The sequence below is a fragment of the Pararge aegeria genome, chromosome 19 (assembly GCF_905163445.1).
Source record: "Pararge aegeria chromosome 19, ilParAegt1.1, whole genome shotgun sequence".
In the NCBI taxonomy this organism is placed as follows: domain Eukaryota; kingdom Metazoa; phylum Arthropoda; class Insecta; order Lepidoptera; family Nymphalidae; genus Pararge; species Pararge aegeria.
Genome location: NC_053198.1, coordinates 12,516,518 through 12,539,728, shown reverse-complemented (window position 1 = coordinate 12,539,728; position 23,211 = coordinate 12,516,518). Strand labels below are relative to the sequence as shown.

Sequence of the window (23,211 nt, the reverse complement as noted above, 5' to 3'; positions counted from 1 at the left end):
ACAGAAAGTTTTATGTGTGATACACGTTATCGTTACGAACCTTTATAGCGAAGTAGTATTTTTAACGAGTCTGGTTTAAGGTTTCAAAGTTTACCTTGTATCTATAAATATTTGCAATAATTGAGAACTCTATCTAGTCAATTTTTACTGTTTAAATATTGCATTCCCCCACATTCAAAAGAAAGCCCTTGAACTTTTCTTGGAATAGTCAATATATTATCAGAAAATAAGTTTCAAAGAATAAATTTGGAGTTTTGAAACTTTTAAAAAGCCATAAATTTGCTTCTGAAAAATAATTAAAACAAAATAATGCAAAATATCGCCACATACTAAAAAATACTTAAATTATCACAAAATAAAGTAACAGACGTTCAGCCGTTGAAATAATATGTTCCTGACACTTCGTGATTGAATCAACTATATACCTTTGAATTGGCGTTACTTAATTATGTTTAAAATATGTTTATTGTTTATTTCCTCCCTACTAACTAATTCTGTCATTGTGTCATATTTTTTTACTGTTAGAATTTTTTTTTTTTTAAATTCATTACCCGCTGTTAAACCAATTGCATATGGTTCTATATGATCAACTGACAGGTGTCGAGAAACGCATTCTTTCAGCGGTGCAAAAATAAGAGTAAATTCATTGTAGAGAATAATACTTTCAAGGAAACCATATTTCTTTTTCTATGCTGCTCAATTTTATGATGGAGTAGCAACAGGTTTGAAGCCACAATTACATTTTTAAAATAAAACATTTTTCTATGCGTGTATTCATTTCCCAAACCCCTGATTTAAGCAATTGAATTTATTAAATTTTAATTCCCCCCCTATATTGACTGATTAATTAAATTATATTTTGCTTTGTTGTAAGACTAACTGGTACAAGGTAACAATATCACCACCTCGGTAGGTAAAAAAATTGATGTCGTGCGAATGTTTTATTTTACTTTTATATTTTAATCTGTGCTATATTTAATGGAGCTCATGGACCAAATAATAAAAAATTAAAAAAATTAAAGTTTTGTCCATGAGATCTATTATATATCTAAGAAACCTGCTCCGCTATATTATACCTTGTTAGAATGAACTGTGCACCCCTCTGTAATAGCAAATAATGTGTCCCGGCGTGTCTATGGATAGACCACGGTAGAGCATTTATATCGCAGCGCGGTGAACAGTAAGTTCTCTCCCAGACAGATGCGAGAAAACATTCGGAATACAAACTATGATTCCGGTATATACCTACTCAATGCGATAATACCTTGTCGCATTGATTGGACTAGCGAACGCAGTCGTTTGGGAGGGAGCATTATTCTGACCAAAACCCAACTTGCACGAATAATACGAGAGAGAAGCACCACAACCCTTTACTAAAGTGGTAAAGTAGCGGCAGGCTTTGATGGCCGGAATTAAGTTAGGCTTTTTATTTATCTCTTTCTCTCTTCTTATACCTTAGCTGTATCCTCTCACTATCATAGTGTGCAGCTACTATTAATAGTGTTTCAACTCTGTGCTAGTTGGGAGCCCACCTAGCATGTCCGCATAACACTGACTTCTTTTATTAAAACTGTACATGATGTTGCCACATTGTTTTTGTCTCCAATTGATTGTCGCTGCGGTAAGTTGTGAAGCTGCGGTAAGTTGTGAAGCTGTGGTAAGGTGTGAAGCTGTGGTAAGTTGTGAAGCTGTAATATGAGTGTCCGAGGAACTGAAAACAATATATTATCAACTCCAGCGACGCTCGTATTTGGCGCTTCAAATTGGTACATAATTTGAGCTAGCATTTGGGTCAAACGTCAAGTGTTAATGATAGAAGTCAGTGTCGTCTAAGAATAAGGCACGCGGCTGTAGACGAATTTTAAATGTCAGAATTGGACGTAGTTAAACGAAAAGGATCCGATCCATATTGAGATAGTTTTGAGTCTTAGAGACAAATGCAGAAAAATGTCGAAATAGCTATGCAGTGTTTCTTCACGCTCTGACATTTGAAAGGTACAACACTGCATAACTATTCCGACGTTATGCTACATTTAAGGCCCTAAAGCTGACGCGGATTGGATCCTTGTCGTTTAACTAGCTCCATTATTGCTGAAGCATTGGTAATGCATGGTCTTAATGTGTGAATGTTGGCGAGTGAGCGCGGGGCGGTGGTAAAGTTGGTAATGGCGTGTGGCAGGAGGGGCGGCGAGTTTGGGCGGCGGCGCGCGGGAGGGCGGCGCGCCCCCCGCCAAGCGGCCAAACAAGCACCCGGCGCCGATGCAGCGGCCGTCGCGCGAGCAGTACGCCGCCATGTGTGCGCGCGCGCAGGCCACCGGACAACCCCTGCCTGCACACGTTTTCGCACACGTACGTGGAACATCTATATATAATCTATACATACATCTCTCTCGCTCACTTTCTCTGCTTCATATCTCGTTGTTTACTGCCTTGATCCCTTTCACTTCATTCCTGTACTCTTAGGTTAGCAGTTTACATTGGATCGTGACGATATTTTACAGAGCTATCTCTGAGAACCGGTGGACGTTGGTGTCCCAAGGTGCTGGTCAGAGCAAAAAAAAGTGGATAGTTAATCTAGAAGCCACGAAGCATAAAACTGCACGGCTATCAGTCGTGGTATGTTATGGTAAATTTAGACAGAACTTCAAAATGCCCGAGTTGATAATGTAACTGGCTCCATTGAAAATGAGACCGCATTTCTATAGTCTAAAGTTGAAAGTTGTATAAATATCGAAACAGCGGGCTTGCGAACATTTACACGTACAATATTCGAGTATCAAAACACTGAAACGTCACAGTGAAATGAACCTTCTTGTTTTATAGAAACGCAAGTTCTATAAAGATGCATTGGTTCTATACGCCGTCTATGGGATTCAAAGGTTTCTCTTAATGTCTATCTAATAAAAAGATGCTTAAAAGCGCTTTAATCTCTGATGACATCTAAAAAATATCATTACATTGTAAATGCCGTTGTAAAAGAGCAACCGTGGAGATTCTTGACAGCTTGTTCTCTGTAGAATCTGCCATCCATACAGATGGTAGAGTCACTAAAAACAGATAGAATTGACGTTTCAAAGGTGCTTATAAACCTTATAAATAATGTAGATAAGACTTGAAAAAATTTAAATTTAAATTTATGGAACCACTGTCTATTTCTAAGCTAAAAGTATGGTTAAAATGATTGTATAATCCAAATGGGCTTATATTGTATGTATTAGCGTGTGTGGGCTATCTGCAAGGGTAAAACTGAAACACTGAATCTGATTTTATTACAAAGTGAAGTTGATCGCACACTGATGCAAGAAGCACAGCAGCCGCATGAGCCGCACGCAACACATTTGTTATCTGTAAACCGAATGACATCAGCAACACGACCGCATTCGATGCATCCAACTATTGCGTGTAACTTTACATTCATAGGAATTGCGCAAAAAATTGTTTCGTGCAGCTCTCGCGCGGTAATGCGGTTCTTTCGGCAATGCGCGATCAACTTGAGTGAACAAAATTTATTTTGTAATCAGACGTCATTTTCTATTGTGCCAGGTAAACGGCAAACCGACAAACCTGACCGGTCGCGGTGGCCGACGCCACGTCATTTCATGGATGGACGCACCTGACGACCTCTACTACAGAGCTACAGAGGCTGCCAAGTAGGTTTCACATTTATTTCTATAACTTATCCTTCCATTAAGGAATAATAGTCAATAGTCAGACCTCACGAGCACAAACATCACTACAGAGCTACAGAGGCTGCCAAGTAGGTTTCACATTTATTTCTATAACTTATCCTTCCATTAAGCAATAATAGTCAATAGTCAGACCTCACGAGCACAAACATCACGCTGTAGTACCTCCTATAATCAAAACGCCCCTACCGCGAAATCCTTACTTAGTATTATAAATGTGGAAGTGTGTTTGTTTGTTTATTTGTCTTTCACGTCCTTACTAAGCAACTAATTTATGACATACAGGTAGTTGAAAGGGCGGAGAGTACTATAGGTGACTTTTTATCCCAGGTAAAATCGGTTCCCACGGGATGTATAAAAACCCGTAATCAAGCTGACGAAGAACGCCGGCTAAAGCTAGTATTCTATTAATTCGTTTCGTCCAGATCGGTTTGTAAAATACGTCCTGGATCAATAAACTGACAGCGAAAACCAAATTTCACAGACCTAAAGTATTGAAGCAGAGACGCTTTAATTGCTCGGTGGTCAATTACAAAAAAAATATCATTGAATTATCTGTGAACTATTGAATCTGTCAAGTTGTAATGTTTAGCAAGATAAATATAAATTAAACGATGAAGTTCAATCTATATTTGCTCTAAAAATATAATAATTGAGGACATGATTTTGAACTGTTTGAAATTGTTATTGTATAGAAATACTTTTTAAAGAATGTTTTGGTACTGTACAAAGCTATCAGAGATGGGTGTAGACTGAACCGGCCACATCAAGTGATTTCGATTTGGATGCAAGCAATAAAGTGCTCTAAGCCAATAAAAGAATTTCAATAGAAAATAATATGACTTCGACCTTGCCACGAAAGTTAGATACGCCTTTATTATTGACAATAGTATTGCCCTTGTATAATATAAAATTATAGTACAAATTATGTCAATATTTATACAGTCAATAATAATTACTCTGTGCCTAAGATTATACTAATATTATAAATGCGAAAGTGTTTTTGTTTGTCTGTATATTTGTCCTTACTTTATACATCCGAACAAAGCAACCAATCGGCTTTATTTTTGGCATAAAGTTAGTTGAAAGGACGGAGAGTGTTATGCCCGTTTTCACTATGGATTTATAAGATAAGATTATTAAAAAAAAAAAAGAATTTATATTTTTTCGCCGAATCGGTGTCGTAACTTGAGACGGCTTCTAACTACTTCTAACATCTAACGTCGTAAGACATAACATAAGAGCTCGTGAATCGTTTTTTTCTCTCTAGGAATCACCTAAATCACTAGGCATCCAATTGAGGTGACTAGGTTTAGTGAAAACTGGCATTAGTCTCCGGCTACTTTATATGTCAGGAACACAAACGGAACCGTTTCCGTTATTTGCAAATCCAACAATAAATAATCTAAAATTTTATTAAAATGACCTTGATAGTTACAATATTACGAAATGTCCCGCAAGTCGTAACTACTACGGGGCACGGTAGACTAGTCCGCGGCCGGCCCAGTCCGGCCTCCTCTGATAGCTGTGCAAGGTCGCTAACCCGAGCCCCCGCAGAGGCGCGCGGCGCTCGCTGAGCTGCGGCGACCTGCGGCGCGGCGCGCGCGCGCCGTGGCGGGCCATGCGCGGCGCGCTGATGGGCGTGGGCGCGGCGCTGGGCGGCGTGGGGCCGGGCGGCGCGGGCAAGGTGGCGGCGGGCGCGGCGCCGCTGCAGCTGGTGATCCTGGACTGACAGGAGCCGCGCCCGCCGGCCGCGCCGCACCCCTACACCATGGAGGCGTTGCTCGGCTGAGCGCGCCGCTGTATATTGCCGTGTACAGAGCCGAGGCCCCGCCCCGAACGCGAGATTGTATTTTTGGTAACCGAATCGCCGACGACGGATTCTGTAGATAATATTTTAAACTATATTGTTCTTATGTGGTTTGATCTGGCGATGAGCGAATAATGTATTTGATACATAAAACGATATGTAAGTCTATTTCATTCGGAGATTCATTGTAGGATAATTTACAATTTTTTTCATAAATAAAGCACAAATTGGAATACTGCGTATTTTATTTATGTGTATGTCATTTATTTACCTTTGCTAAGTAGGTACACCTTACCGGCAGTGGCGTGCATATAGAGGGTATGCACAGGGTATGCAGATGATATAATATGGAGAAAATCTGCATTACGAGTTATAAATACTTAAGGGTAGGCTTTTTATAACTTTCACAAAGCCTATCCTTAAGTTTTTTATAACTCTTACTCGAGATTTTCTTCATTTTAATCACACGCTACTGCTTACCGGCATGTCCGATTGTATTAATAAAGGAAAGAAAGTGATGAATGTACAAGGTCATTCGGAAAGAGGGTACGAAGACCTGGCTAAACTTGGTCTACTCAATGGGCTCGAGAAGTACTTTCCGGTGGAAAAGCTTATTATCTTTTACTAAGCTCATTTTACCTTTGAAGTGGTGGGGCACGTAGGTCAGAGAACCGATAGACGTTGAGGTCCATCGGTTCTCCTCTTCAGGTGATGGAATGGCAACTCCCCAGTAAACGCAGCGTTGGTCGGGCCCCAACGAGGTGCCGTCCACCTCGTTGGGGGCCGACCAACTGCATCAAATAATTCGTTGGGAGCCGTTTGCAACTAGCGGCCTAGAACCTTGAATTTTGGAACTCGCTATAAATAAAATACCTATGCCCAGCAGTAGACGTCAATCGGTTTATGTGATCAATGGTAATGAAGAAGCTCATTTTCGATCGTGCATTTACTACCTGCTGCTCTCATTTATGGAATGGCCTTGCTAAGCACAATCTTAATGCTTTAGATTAGGTGGATCGCCGTTCTAGAAGACTGATCGGCAAATGGAAAACTTCAAAGATTTGAGCATCGCCGGAAGGTTGCCTGACCATCGGGTTTCTATAAGATTTATTCCACCTTCTACAACGAGGCATTGACATGATCTGCACCCTAATGTAGTTGATATCCCACATTCATATGTATAACTCTCTTTGCTTCGCTTTTTTTTAAGAATAATGGATGAACAAAGCTCACCTCGCCTAAAACAGATTAACACTTCACAGGGCATTCAAAGGAATAAGTCCTACAAAATACCGGCCTAAAAAATAATTACATTGTGTAAACAAAAAAAGTGATGTTTGGCGGCAGAAATAAGTGGGGCTGTACGAATCTGTGTCGAAAGGAAAATATATCGAGGGTTTCCTGCAAAACCCGCAGTGTGCAGAGAAGTTAGTTTTGGAGAGTGCTTCGTAAAGATTTTACTCCTTATGAAATAGGATCCACGTACCTTAGCAATAGCATCAATACTTATTATAAATGCGAAAGTGTGTTTATTTATTTGTTTGCCCTTCCTTAACGCCCTATCTAACCAATTAACGAGTTGAAATGCTAAGAGTAACATTGGCTACTTCGGTCCTGTAAAACATCAAATTCCCAAGGGTGGTTTACAGGAATATTCAAATTTCCTGACAAAGTACCCATATCATTTACTAACCGCGTAGCGCAGCCTTGTATTAGAATACATATATACATTTTTTTTAAGTCAATGTGACAGATATTGAAATAATGAGATGATAATTCATGAGAGGGGTCCAGTTGGCAGGTATGTTGTTTTACGTGTAAATTAAAAAAAATAAGATTTTTACCGTGATTATTGATGTTTAGGTTCAATTACGACTTAGATTCAATAGTAGTTCCTGATAAAATAAAAAACCCGTTCATGTTAAAATGGTAAAAGATCTTATGGAGTAGTATCTATATTAAAGAAAAAAAGATAGTTGGTTTTAACTGTAAATGTTTATCAAATTTACAGAAATGGATGTCATCCAATGGAAAGTTATTTGTATTACTTTTCGTCATAGTTAACTCCACTTTCTTGTGGTTCAGATAACAAAAATAAAACTCATCACAAAAGTTGCTTATCCGTTTTAGTATTTAAATCAGAGCAGTGAATTTCCTTAGTTGCAATTGCTTTATTACATAGATTTTCTACATCTTTCTTTTTGGCTTTACTTATTTTCAGCGGCTCATACAGATTGTTTTATAGATAACAGGTGAAAAAATTTCAGTTTGTAACTTCTTTCGCGTTCAAAAGGCGTAATTTATTTAAAGTAGTTACTCTGTGCAATGTTCTAACATTGGAAATGGCAGTCAGAAGTTTAATTTTAATTGAATATTAGAAAAGCAAAAAATTTTATTTCTAGAGTGACGGCTGGCTAATCGAGGTTCTAAACAGCCATATCGTATTGTTGTGTATTTATAGCAATTAAATAAAACAACGTATTTTAAAAAGTTATATTTATTCGAGTACATAACTACATCTTAATATAAATGGATAATAACTATTCCGCATGATAAATATGTTTTAAGTTGATTTTAAGACACCTGCGTCGTCACGTAACACTTTACAAGGAAAGCGCTATCACATAGATGATTACAAAATAAATGTTTGAGTAGAAAAATATTTATATTTGCAACAACAGCGGCACACGTTGGGGACGAAACTGAGATTTCAATTTTCCAAGACTCCTATATAAATACAATAAAAATATACTTTCAATGGCACATGTGTGTACTTTTTTTTGTTAGTAGTTTTTATATCGTTCAGTAGCATTACCGTAATTCGTAAATATATTAGACCGTTTTGGTAGGTAATTAAAAATAGTAAACAATCTTGAAATGGTTTAAAAGCGAGGACCAATCTGCCGCGTCTAATCAGCATCCATAGATCCTCAGATCACAAAACTGACTCGAACGAGACTTTCTTTTCCGCTACGAACGCTAGTTAGACGCGACGACTTGGCCTTTACTTAAACATAGCTTAATATGTTAAATCCTACAAAATATCAAAAAAAATAGACCAACCATAAATATGGTTTCTGAATTTAGATTAATATTCACATTTATATATCGAGATATAAGTTTTTAGATTTTCTTTTAATTCATATTTTAAATACATTTCAAGATTGCTTTTATTTCATTAAATACCTAAAGGATTCCACTATAGTTTTTTTGTTTCTCAAACATATTATATAGGACTGCGTTAAGTTTACATGAGACTTAAATAAATAGATTACAGAATTATTGTATTACAATCATTATCACACCCGTATTGACAATCAATTGTATCTCTGTAAGGACATACAATTGTAACCTATTTGATTAAAAATTACTATGAAGTCTTAAATCTAGATCTTTCCTTTAGATCGACAAATCAGAGAGTGCCGAATTTACTGTCATATATTCGGTAAAAACCGTTTTATTATAAAAAAATAAAGCTGGCTTACTTATGTTTTAATAAGAATATAACCCACTTTGTAAAAAAAATTGTTTGTTCCAAAGCATAGTTTCCGACGGCACGGCGGTTTTCTCACGGGAAAGACTAAACCGATTTCGATGTAACTTTTCATTTAGGTAGAAAAAAGATTTTATAAGGAGTTTTTAGGCTACAATATACCGAAGAAAAACGAGTTAACAGGAATTCTGCATAAATTCACGTAGGTATGCTAGGTAAATATATGGGATGGGATTGTGATTTAGACCCTGATAGACATTGGTCATGCAACAGAACGTGTAGATTAAATTGAACGTTCTACACGTTAAATTCCACAAACTCTTATAAGGATATCACGTCATCGCTCAATAATTAGACTTGTTGACTATATATAATTAATAGTTAAAGCTTTAAAATAACTAAGGAAATACATTACAATCTGTGTGTTACATTTTACATTCATTTCCTAAGTTTTCTGAAGCTTTAACGATCAAAATGGCTAAACCTGCAGGGCCCTCATTTTGTTTGATAATGAGATGTAGACTGGAAAACACGGCTGGAAACTCTACGTGCCTTAATCTAAGTAATAGCAAGGGCGGACGATGCGACGATGGCTATTTCTTTTAATTAAACGAGGAGCGAAACCGTTACACAGTTATATCAGCCAGTTTAATTCCAACGTGTTAAAATATGAACGCCAAAGAGAATCGGGGCCCTGATATGTAGAAACTACACAATACTACGTTTGAATATATTATAGAACTTCATAGTAATATTCGTAAATAGGTCCGTATGTAAATTTATTGCGGCTGCGTAGATATTTTTTATATAAATTATTATTTATAATCAGCTTAATTACTACGAACCTTGGATATATCACGCTTGGTCGAAATACAAACCACAAATATAAAATTTATCAGACAAGAAGACGTTAAATAGTATGTTTGGTTTTCTCTAAAACTCACTTAGTTTAGTCGCCGAGTGTGATATATGGGGCAAACGTATACGTATTGTGATTCGGACATCTAATGTATACATAATTTTGGTAAAGATATAGAGGTCACGTAAAAAGAGGACTGACTATCCAATTGTGTATCAATTTATACAATTAAATATTAGCAAATAATAATATAATGATTTAAATTTTAAGGACAATATATAAACAAATAGCCTAGGATCTAGCCCATATTAAACATGTTTTGAAATATTGAATTTTTAAAGATTTAAATTGTCTTTGGTTTTATTGGAACAGAAGTGCAAACTTGATAATTTTATAACAAAAAAATGACTATCTTTACTATTTTTCTTTATTTAGTAGAGAATTTGAATGTTAGTATGGATGACAAACAGCCTTTTGATGAAATTGACATGTATTTTTTATATCTATAATAAGAAAAGTGAGCGTATGTCTACAATATTATCAGATGTTGCCTTCTGATAACATTGAGAGGTAGTAAAACTCCGTCTGCTTCTACGTGATATTGTATTGGTATACTAAATCGTACGGCTACGGATAGATGGATGGGACCAAAATGTCCCAGCAGAGGAAAAATAAATTATTATTATTAACTACTAATATATAATAATAATAGATAATTGCATTAATTATTGTTCACGCACACGGTGCATCGTAATAATCTTCCTGTTATCGCTTTAGCGCATTTTGTATATACCAAAACATAATATGGGAGACAACGGTCGCACTACAATATTTATTATAGGATATTCGCAATGAGTTGCCCTCCGGTCGGTAACCGTGTGTGTTTACCAAAAGATCGCTCTTATTACGTGACATGACTTATACCTATCTTAGAGTGGCCATGTAGCGTATAAATTAACATAATAGGCTAAAAACTTAAAAGCCATTATTTTAATTAACCTAAGGTAATTATATAAGATTCACGTGAATTTGAATTTTATCAAATCTATTATAGATTTAATCTAATACAATATATTAATAATTAAATAACCATGTCTATGCAACGCTACTATGTAACTCAAACAATAAAACGAAGCGTAGTCAAGACAAAGTGGTAAAAGACCTCCGTGGTAAGAACTGACTTTACGTATAGTCTTTTTAGTATTTTTTTCCGACTTGTCTTATTATGTAAATTGTTTTTCGTTACTTTTTGCCGTCACGTATGTTCTAAGAGATAATAAAACATTAATTCCCAAGGATAATCTATTTTTATATATTTCAATGCACTTTTTTATTTTTGTTGGAAAATCAACTGTACACTTAAGAATAATTAATAGATTGTTTATACTAAAAGATAATTATGTAAGAAAAAATGGACTATATAACATAATAGGTAGGAAAGAGTTGAAGATATGTAATTTCTCTTTCCTACTTATTCTCTTGAACGTAAGCTGGGCAATCATTTTAGGTCTGAATCCATACTATACATGGACAATCAACCATATCTTCGGCCCAGTTACTTGGCGACTATACATAAGTTCGTCCCGATGCCTGGAAGGTCTGGTACTACTTAAACGAAGGCAAACAAAAGCATCCAATCTGTCTGAGTGCCTAGTGTGAGATTCTTTATTTAATCCATCGCGGAAAGTTAACTGCGATTTGTATGGAATCGATAGAGCGCCATCTAGTGACAATACTGTTTCCCGCGATCTAGATGGCGATCTTTTGTTTCAATACATATCGTAGTTAACTTTCCACGATCGAATAAATGGGAAATCTCACACTAGACATTGGTGGCTAGCAAACGCGTTGTGCTTGCGACCAATCACAATACGCGACGGTTTGAGGTAGTTTTGTGATTGGACACAAATTTTTATGCGATGGCGTACGCAGTTTGGATACCCAAGTTCGGCTTTCGAGTTTAGATATAAACAAATTAGAAATGTCAGTTCCATCCCCAGTAATAACATTGATATAAAGTTGATCCCTTACTTTACTCAGAGTTTAATTGAGCAGGTTATGTTACAGCTACATTTACACTAAGTCAACTTTGTTGGCGGACAACGGTCGTTACAGTAGGCCTCTCATTACACCACTATATATTTTTTTTTTACACAATTCCATATATGATTAAAAATTACATCAGTATTCAGTCCCTTACCATTCGTTTAACTGTCCTTATATTACATAACCCCATACTAAAATTGCAGAAAACTACTACTCTACGTTATAATCTCAAAGCCTTCTCGTCTAGCGGCCTCGCGCTGCCGAGGCCGCAGTGTGCTCGCGGCTCTACATAATCCTAGGGCAAAGCGCACACCCAGCAACAAACCCTGCCCGCATGCTCGCACACTCTTCCAACAGATACCAAATAGGAAACTACCAACTCAAATAGACAGTATACAAGACATTAATTGGTGTGTGAGCCGTTTTTTTATTTGATACGTTAGCGTTCGAGAGCATATCTTACTCACTGTAGTCCTCATTCTGTATTTTTTCTTATAGATTGCCATTTCAAAATCTTCATATAGAACACAAGAATTTGACAGCTGTATACTGGTGCATAATTTTAACTGTCGCTGATCTGCCTCCATATTTAATAACTTTTCAAAGTCAAAAACTTTATTGTATGCAAAAATAAAGTTTTCTACTTTTGTGACCGATACAGCGGTGAGTATGAAATTGCTGTGAGATTTGTTTTTCTTTTTATATAAAGACAACTGGTTAATAATTTGCCAGAAAAAAAAGAATATGGCAGCTAAGAGGAGTATGAATGTTCATTGGACACATACTCTTAATCAGTGTTTATGTAGTGTGGTTGAAGAAGGCCTCATCGCTTTTTGCATTTCCAGGAATGTGTTAACTAGCCAGTTCCTTTTTTGCATAGTAATAACAATTTTATTAGGATACGGATAAAACATCCGTGAAAAGAGTGCGCGAGCATGACAGCAGAGTTTTTCGCTCGGCTTTTATTGACCCTAACATGACAGACACGGATAATCACCATATTCGTCGTAAAATACTCGATACAAAAATACTGTACAATTACAATAACTATTTATTATTTGAAGGTAATAAACTCTCGCCGACGTGGTCGGAACCCGTGAGCCGCGGCGCTCGAGGCGCTCTCACCAATAATACACCATTCACAAATTATATACAATGTCTTTTATTATACATGTTACATAAACACACATCCAAATTTGATCCCGAAAAACTGTAGTCTTTACCTCGTTTATTTTCTAAATTAAATAATGAGATCGAGATATAACACCATTATTGATTTCTTGTTGAATATGGACCGAAATAAAAATCTTCACCTAATTTATAAATATATCAAAAATGGGTACAAACAATCACGATAGCAAAACGGCAGTATCCTATATTTTACTTTGTTTTTATTTTCTTTAATTTATTATAATATAACCAGGTAATTCATTCGTGTAATACTTTTCATTCATAAATATGTTCATAATATCTTTATTTATTTCAAGGCACTGATCGTTAACATCGATAACTGTATCTTTTTTTGTTTCCATTAGATCTTAGCTATCTTACTCTAAATAATAGCCAATATTTAAATATTAAATTCGCAGCTCAAACAATTCGTATGAAAATACACGCATGACTCTACATACATACTCGTAAGTATATTTCTATACTAAAATAAGATTTCAGTATATTATACAAAAACTTTGTAAATAGATTTTCTGACATTCAGATCCGCCGGAAAATCACGATTTATACAAAAATATCGTTCGCTCTCGTCAGAGAGACACTTTATAGCTATAACCGTAAGCGGCAGGTGGGATGCATTTTTGGACTCAACGGCGCCAATCGATAACGCGACAGTGGAATGTTTGCAGGACTACGCGAGCCGCCTCGCACGCGGCCGACTCCATGAAGCCTTAGTACAACATTTGCTTGCTCGCTATCGAGGGGTCTTTTCTAGTATGGAAATACTAGCTTAATATTATTATTATTAATAAATTCTTTAGCTCTGGCTTTTGAGACAACGTTTGTAAAACAAACACCAGAAGCACTGGATTTGCGACTCTAAAACGAGTGACATCAGGTCAATTTTACTCGGACGCTACAGAGTTTTATGCTCGAGAAAGACCCTCGATTCGAGCGAGCAAATCTTTTACTAACGCTACAGATCGTATAAAAATATAAAAATCGATATTGCAATTTCATTTATACTTTAGTTAATACTAATCTAAGTCTTTTTTTACTTTTGTAAAAATATCTATATCGCATAAGTTTATGTAACAAATACACACGACTCTCCGCTTGGTGGCCGCCCGTGGCCGCCGGCTTGTGCTCACTGCTCAGATCAGTCTACGACACGGACGCTCCGCGCCGGCGCCTTCTACGACGACTTCAGTGTTTCGATAAGTTCAATGGCAAATCTGAAATTAGGAGAGGTTTCAAAAATATTTTAATTGAAATAAATAGGAAATAATATATACTTTTCATTATCGGTTAGTAAAACTTACAGCAAATAATAGAAGATAAAAATAATAGAATATAGAACTAGTAAAAAATTACAGCACAGCCAATAGCAAGTTGATCCGGGGAAATCGCAAGACTAGGCCAATGAAAAAAAACTTCGAAATTTAAGAAAATATACAATCCAAATTGGAAACATTAAAATCCAATTTATTTATGTTCAAGTTTTGATCCAGTCGATTGAAGTTATCATAAGGATGAGAAGTGTCTCATACTTGGAATTGTTTATAACCCTAAGGATTCTCCGGAAATTGCAAAAAGTTAGAATTTGGAAAACAAGAGCCTATATTCCGGATGAATATGTTAAAAAGCAAAGGCTCGATTAATAAGCCTTGCAGAACCTCTGAGGGCGCGCGACGCCACGATGAAGAAAAACCATTGGATAAGAACCAACCATACAGCTCACTTTTTACTTCTAACCTTGGATAATTTGAGTAGACATATGTCGTGATAAATTCGATCGAAAGTCTTACTTAAATCAGTGTACACAGCTTCGACCTGTTCTCTTTTTATCAATATTTTGACGCGGCAATTTGTTTAGTATGAAGACTGCTAAACCTGCCACTAGTAAGAAGACATAGAAGTAAGACTTGTGAGTGTACCTGAAGTGGGCTCGTCCTTCGGGATGTGGTCCGTGAGCAGCGGGTGCGGCAGCGGCGCCCAGGGCCCGGGCGGCGCGCCGGGCGCCAGCGCGTAGTGCATCCACAGCGGCGGCGCGGGGGCGCGGTACACGTGCGGCGCGTAGCCGTAGCCGTACACGTACTGCGCGTAGTCGTCGCGCCGGTACGCGGGCGGCGGCGCGGGCCAGGCGCGAGCGGCGTAGGGCGACGCGGGCGCCGCGTACGCGCGAAAGGCGGGCGCGCCGGGCTGCGGCGGCGTGGGCGAGTCGCGCGGCGAGCCCAGCGCCAGCGCCGAGTGCCGGTAGCGGTAGTGGTCGGGGCTGGGGCTGAGGTCGGGCGACGTCACGCTGCCCGGCGACTCCGTCTTGAGCGGCGCGTAGGCGTGCGGCGAGCGCTTGGGCTCGGGCTCGGCGCGCGCGTCGTCGGGCATGCTGAGCAGCGAGTGGATGCTGTAGCTGCTCACGTGCTTGGGCGCGTCCTTGCGCGGCGCGGGCGCCGTGCCGTTGGGCGTGCGCGCGCGGCTGGGCCCGGGCGCGGGCGGCTGCGCGCACGGGCCCGTGCTGAGCGCGGGCACGGTCTTGGCGCGCCGCTTCGTGGCCTGGTCCTCGAGGCTGACGCGCTCCATCTCGCGCAGGATGCGCTTGCGCGGCGACACCATGGCGTGCTCCTGCCGGCAGCTGGCCAGTTTAGCGTTCACGAGCACCGGCAGCGACGCGATCTTCTCGCGCAGCCGGTCTATCGTCCGCGTCAGCTCCTTCGGCCTAAACGGCGACTTCGTTTTCTTGTACACCCTTAACTTATGATACTGATATGGTTTTTTGAGTTTCATGTGATAGTACTTTTCGCGGTCGCAGTCCGCCCAGCGGTCGTCGTCCGCCGGGCCGTCCACCGCGTCCTCGCCGGCCGCCGCGTCGCCGTTGCGGCGCTCGGGCGGCGCGTCGGGCGACGCGGACGCAGGCGCGGCATCGAAGGGGCGGCGACGCTTGTGGCGCGCGGCGCGGCGCACGAGCGCGGCGCCCAGCGAGGCGGGGCGGCAGTAGTAGAAGGCCAGCGCGCGCGACAAGTCGCGGCGCGGCGTGGGCTGCTTCCAGGCGTGGTCACGGTGCGAGGTGCAGGGCGACGAGTGCAGCGACGAGTTGTCGTCGGAGAGCGACAGCGAGGCGCAGGGCGGCGCGGCGTGCGGCGGAGTGGGTGGCGCGGCGGCGGGCGGCCAGAACGTCTTGCGCGGCACCGACACCCAGCCGGAGCGCTCGCCCTCGCGCGCGCAGCCCCGTACCAGCTCCAATATAAACTTTCCATCTGGAACATTTGTAAATCTCCATGTTACCCAGCTCTACAATCTTCAAATACTGACAAAAATCAAAAATACTAGTCTTTTTTCATTCAATGATACCCCATAAGCCTGTCCATAGCTTATTTTTTCTTCTGGCTATACCTAGGTATGAACATGACAAAACTAGACTAATAAGGTATAATAAAAATTATACTTCCATTAATTGCTTGTTATAAATATTTTCTCAGATTAAATTTTGGCAATGGGCCTGAAGCTGACAGATGCACAATCAATGCAATGCAAAGCAAGCAAGCAAATTCACTCAATAAAATTACTTCAAGTATGGTCTGTGCTCAACTCACACTACAACTCACAGATCTACTCTCCCATGAGAGAGTAGGTCTGTGCCCAGGAGCGAGACATTAATAGGGTACAGATATTGATGACTATGACACAAATATAATGTAAACCTGGCTTAAAGGCCAAAATAACGTGTATTAAAGTTATCTATCTATAACCTTCAATATTTATTTACTTTGCTTATCTTCAACTAGTAACTTACACTTGCCCCAAATGTTTGTTTATTAACTAAATAATAGAATGTGTTGACACAGCTTATGTTGTGTACTATGTACCTGCACAGGGAATAATTTACATTACATGCCAATGAGTTCATACTTATTGGCATGTAATTGTGTAAATTATATCATCTAGCTTTTGAATTGGATCTTAGCATCAACCTCAGCAGTTTACCAATTACTACTTTGCTAACAATGGAGCCCTTATGAGTCTGCGGAAGACTTTAATACAACGGTTGATAACCTCAGCAGCTTTCCTACTGATGAGCTTGAGAACGAACATAAGCAAGAAGAAGATTATGTCTAATTCATCCATTCCATTAACATTGAAAACTCCACAATATGAATTGTAGTGTAATTATATTTACGACATAATATAATACAGTTAGTAAGGTCATATTATTAATTGACAATAATGTTTACTTCTAAACCTTTCCCGTTGTGGGAGGAGACCCATGCCCTGTAGTGGGCCAATAATGGGTTGTAATGCTGAATGTTTATAGAGTAGCTATTTAATTAAATAGAAATATATGACGTTTCTTTATTATAGCAGACAGCTGTTACTTTGTATCATCATTTCCTAACTATTACTTTGTTTGTGCCTGTAGACCTTCAGAGATATTTATAAGTTCTCCATCATTATCACCCACAACAGTAAACAGGTCTCCTGAGATGAGATTAGGCTGTAGTTCATACAATGGCCAAGTGCAGTTTGGCAGGCTTAACACACCTTTCAGAACATGGGAGAATTCTCTCTGGCATGAATGTTTTCTTACGATGTTGTACTTCAAAGCAAATGATACTTAATTGTGCAAAACACATAAGTTCCGGAATCTAAATGGGGAGAGCTTGGGATAAAATACTGAAATTAGCATAAAAATTCTCCAGAGACTGGAAAAACATGTTTGGCCTTTTTGCTTTTTCAGAAATTGAGACTTCAATTTAGAAATTGAGATTTTAAAACTAATGAGACTTATATATACTATAGAACTTCTGAATAATCACAAATAAGTATTCACGTTTGAGATATCAAAATTTACAAACAAATCACAGGAATGCATAGGTTTGACTGTGTATTACTAGCTTCATTAAGCTGTTCTGTAAGTGGAATAAAGCAAACTATATCATCACTATTCACTAGGTATCAGCCTCCAATTTGTCAAAATTTGAATTAATATTGGAAGCAAGAATCCAATATTTCACATTAGACTGTCACTATAGATTACTTTATCTCTCAAATTAATTAAAAGGAAGTATAATTTGACCAGTTTGATATTTTAATAAGATATTCTAAATGGGTTGTTTGCTTAAAGATAATAGAAAAAGTCTATTACAAGTGTCTTTATTGAAACAGGATCTTGCTGGCTGTATCTATGTTTATGTAAATTTAATTATTTAAGCTGTTATATATTCATATCTTATACCTGTATGATTTCAGATTTGTAATAATTTATATGGTTTATTTTATTTACTGATTCAGGAAGATATAAAAAAAATATTAACTGGTTTAAAAACACATATTTAAATATGTGTTTTTAAACCAGTTAATATTTTTTTTTTATGGCATATCTAGCTTTTTTTTAAATAAACATCAGACAACTCAAAACATACTGTACTTAGAACAATGACTCATATTTTGCTGAAGAATAAATTTACCAGGAAGTTCTGAAGCCAATTCCTTTTTTCAATAGTCTAAACTGATTCTATTCATATATATTAGATATACCTTCAATAGATATAGTATGAAATTAACTACTATTCATTCCATGTTTAGCATTACATTTGAAAAGACAAAAATCAAGTATCTTGTGTTGACATTTTTTATTACCTAATTTTCAATTTATTAGTCAAATAAAATACATTAAATTTACATAATAATATGTTACATTTGCTTTACATAATAAAGGAAATCTTATGATTTAAGATATTTACTAAGGTTAAGAGATCTTAATAAGTGTGATGTTGGAAAAAGGAACTCTAAAACTTTTACATTTTGCATATAATACAATCATAGATATTCTGTAATGTAATTATATAATTCAATTCATAGACATATTAGATCATACTTTAAAATAATTGGAAATTACAAAGGTAAACAAAAAAGAACAGAATCATAAAGAAATTGATCCTCCATGTTCATTAGACAAAAATTCAGTTTAGCAGCAAATAAAAAAGGAATACTCCCAATGCATTCAGTGACTGTTTAAACTAAACCTACGAATCGCCTAAATTGAATGCCTAATGATTACAGCAATGTCTATAGAGAAAAAATAATTCACCAATCTTAGGTGATATATATTGGTGAAATGTAGATGTATGCCTAGGAATATTCTTAGATGAGGAGTTACTTATTTATTCATTGCCTTGTTGCAAGTGTACATCAGTAAAAAGGAATAAAAAGTTTCTTCTTGATGTCCTCAATTATGATATTATTGCAAATTACATAAAGGCGTTATTCGGAACAGAAAATTGCTTGACTTTTTTAAGTGGAGATTAAAGCACTAACCTAAAATTCTTGCTCAAGTTTTTAAAGCTTAGCATATTAAAAATAACTTTTACTTGTACAATTGAATCAGCATCAATTTTTATTACATATTGTTGACAACTATTCTGGGTGCATAAAGTGATGCATATTATGCACATTTTGCAACCTTATTTAGAAAATGTTGAAACATCATTATGTGGGAAACAAAAACTACTTAACTAAATGAGCTCATACAAAACACCAAATTAGATTTCTTATTACATCCCTGACTTTGCCTAATCAAGCAACAAAGTTTTGAATTATAAACAGTTTACAATAATTACTATAATTTTCCAATTATCTTTGGCAGAAGTGTTAGTGTCTAATTTTGTATAGCTCAGTGTAATGGTTTTTCCGCAAGGGTGGGCTCAGCTCCTTGCAAAACATAACAATGGCAAAGGCTTGCAGACAATTACCAATGGCTCACTCGTAGCTGTGTGTGCTTATCAGAGCATAAAAGACTTTCTAGTTTTTCTTAGTCTGATAAATATACTCATATACTGCTATAATAACATTTGCTATCATAATATTGAATTTTCAGAACTATATTAGATGGAATATTTATCTATTTTAGGGTAGATCCAAGTCAGTTCCAGTTATTATTATATATATTTATGTGTTATAGAACATGTGAAAGCCTGCCAACCAGCTTTAGAAGCATAAAAAGAGGATTATACCTCTTTTCTATGACAGAGGCCACAGGTACCCAGAAATAGCAAAGGAAATAACAATAACCAAAGGAAACCTTTCTACATCATACTTGAAAGAACTCATAAACATTTATAAATCATCCACTGCTGGACATAGGTCTATTGTAGGGAGTTCTAAATACCACAATCTTGGACTCTCATAAACTTTATAATTTTCAATTGTAGATGGAACATTTACCTATTTCAGAAATCCAACCACAAAATTATATTTAAAGCCCACTTTATATTACTACAATGAACCCTAACTAATATATGTTTTTAACATATGTATAAAGTAAACAGATGAACAAAGCTTTCTCTTCTTTTGAATTTAAATTTATGATGATAGAAAGAATGAAACAATGAAACATTGAAATATGCACCTACTAAATAACATTTATTAGTAAGGCTATGCATACATAAAGTCAGTGCAAGTTCTACCAAAAAGATTAATGATACTCATTAATGTCATGTTTGTGATTTACGTATATGTTGAGATCTGCTATCACATACATGCTTAACTAGAAATAGGCAGGAAAAACACCTGCTAGAATATATAAAAGCAGATCTATTTGAAAATAAAGCTTCCCCTCCTTTTTGCCCATATCCAACATGAAAGAAGAGAAAATATTTCCAGGACAACATATCTTCTTCTTTCACTCACTTATACTGACTACACCACTCCTTTTACATGCATATCCTGTTTCATACAACCCATCCATCTAATCACTGATCACCCTCTACTATTTTAAAATAAGAAATTAAAGCTAATAAATGCATTGAGAAAATAATTACTTGTCTTGTCAGAAATAATAATTATTTTAGTAGTGAGTAATTATGAAAAGGATAAAACATTGTAAAAAGCATAGTTTCAAGAAGAATTTGATTTTTATTGAATGGGCAGTAGTGAACCTCAAAGAAATGAGTAAATTCTTTAACATTTCTTCAATAATTTAAGTTTATATCATACCAATAAAAATAATAAGAATCTACAAAAAAGGCAATGGTATCAATTATTTTGTACACAGACTGTTATAAACTTAATCAAACATTGTTTTAAAGTAAGTAGCAGTAGTAGTAGTAAAAGAGGTATCCCTTCTACAGGGAACTAGAATATCGATACTTCAAGACTTGACTGTTTAGTTTAGTTAGATTTGTAAGCAACATTATTAGCACTAATGTCAATAAATTAGCATTATAAGATAACCAGCACAGTTAGTTTATATATGATAACACTAAAAGCAGCTGATGGTTGTAGTTTTAAAAAGACAATCCATAAATTAAGATTGTAATCCATTATACATGTTGTTTACACCTCAATCAGGATTAGAATTGGATTCTACTAAGTACATGCAATAAACTAGTATCAGCTACAGCTGCTGAATGAAATTTGGTGGGACTCTTTATTAAAATCATTACTTATATAGTAGTTTGTATGAGATTGTTATAGGAATTACTGACCTTTGAAAAACTTGAGCCTTCCACCCGTGGCAGCCTGCGCGGCGCTTTGCACTGGAGGATCCTCGTTGGCACCCTTACTGCTGCTGTTACCATTCACACCATGTCTTCTGTCTACTTCTTCTGTCATTTTGGTACATGTTGTCAGAGTTGTGTTCGTTCCTTCCTGTATATGCATTTCATTTCTGCGCGCTCAATGAGCACACGCGCCACTCTTTAGTCCGTATATTCTCGCCATTTCGCACCAAGAACCTGCGGCTGGCCGACACACACCACTCGCTGAATTGCATCGACATTCAATATTTCCGTCAGAGTCCTCATCCTATTAGGGACACCTGCGGGAAGCTCGCCTAATACTCTCGTAAACACATTACCGACGGGGGGACTACCGAATTTAGCAACCACTGCGATCAATCACGCCTGCTAGGGCACATTCACGAGTACAGCACTGCCCAAATTACAACAAAACAAAACCGTGATGCCGGATTCCCGATTATAATCGGGCCCACGACACAACTCGATAAAAAGCTGTTCGTTTTTCAGTACATAGTTCATTCACACCCAGCATCCATTTTGATTCGTTCAAAATCCAAATATAAATTATAATCGTTCATTTTGGCCACAAATAAACTTGAAATGCGAATGCGTTGTTTAATGCGTTTTGTTTTTACAGTACCGATTGGAATTCTAGTGAACGATAAAATAATATTATGTATTTAATAAGAAGCATAGATCTTTGATTAAATTGAGGCTAATTCAAATAAATTCTCTTATATAAAATATATGGCTACCCCACGAATATAAATAATTTGGTGATACACTAAATACATTTTTATGAGATGGAAAAATTTCAAATGTTACATTTTGGAGCAAGAAAATATCAAGGAAAATATTATTATAGCCCGTTCAGCTTAACTAGACGCGTGAGACATTGTTCCTTCGTTCTACTTTCTTTAGTCGCCGTTTTGGTATTAGTTTGATTTAGTATATCCGCATTTTTAGGCATTTTATTTTACCCGAGAGAGAAGAGATATAAAAATGGATGAATACAAAAATACAACACGAGCACGAGCGTGTGTGGAAACTTTGATATTTTCCAAAAACCTCTTTGGTGAGAAGTGACGAGGCGAAGCGACCGTGTTCACGATTCAAGGCGAGCGGCCCTCTTCACGCTCGCACTCGCCACCGTTCACCTGCACTCGACATGCGTGAGGAGGCAACATAATGCATAAAAGCTTACTCTCAGATAAAGAGGCTACTAAATTCTGGAAAGTAAGACGTGTTCGACTGAGTTTACCATTGAGTGTCACGGACTTTTATGATAAAAAGAAATCGCAAACAAAAACGAAGATGACTTTTGGGTGGCTTCACCGCTGGGGCCCCGTCATCGTTACTACCAAAGAGAGCGTTTCTCAACTAAACGACTCCGCTTTTTTACATAAACACACAACAACAGTGGGAACAGATTGACTGGCTGTACTATTTGTGTCTCTGTCTATCACAACGACATTTTGAACTTCTTTTTTGAAGAGAGATGTTTAGTAATATTCGCAAAAGGTATTGAGATTTATTAAGATCTATCGAAATATAAATGTATATTTTCTTTTCGCTCTGTATCTGTATGATACGAAGATGTAAATATATACATTCTTCTTCTTTTCATTTATGGA

General features: G+C 37.4%; 2 protein-coding genes across 2 annotated transcripts in view; one reads left to right on the top strand and one right to left on the bottom strand.

Moving 5' to 3' along the window:
- LOC120631978 (metastasis-associated protein MTA3) overlaps nucleotides 1-5,738 on the top strand; it is a 109,495-nt gene extending 103,757 nt beyond the window's left edge. The window contains exon 16 of the mRNA XM_039901700.1: nucleotides 5,422-5,738. Within this exon, the coding sequence (XP_039757634.1) occupies nucleotides 5,422-5,478 (57 nt within the window). The 3' untranslated portion in view covers nucleotides 5,479-5,738. The remainder of the gene's footprint in view (nucleotides 1-5,421) is intronic.
- Nucleotides 5,739-7,975: 2,237 nt separating this feature from the next.
- LOC120631938 lies at nucleotides 7,976-22,166 on the bottom strand. The gene is made up of 3 exons (XM_039901641.1): nucleotides 21,545-22,166; nucleotides 15,002-16,318; nucleotides 7,976-14,299 (listed from the first exon to the last, which is right to left on the bottom strand). The coding sequence occupies exons 1-3, from the start codon at nucleotides 21,717-21,719 to the stop codon at nucleotides 14,271-14,273; spliced, it is 1,521 nt and encodes a 506-aa protein (XP_039757575.1). The 5' UTR covers nucleotides 21,720-22,166; the 3' UTR covers nucleotides 7,976-14,270.
- Nucleotides 22,167-23,211: the final 1,045 nt, after the last annotated feature.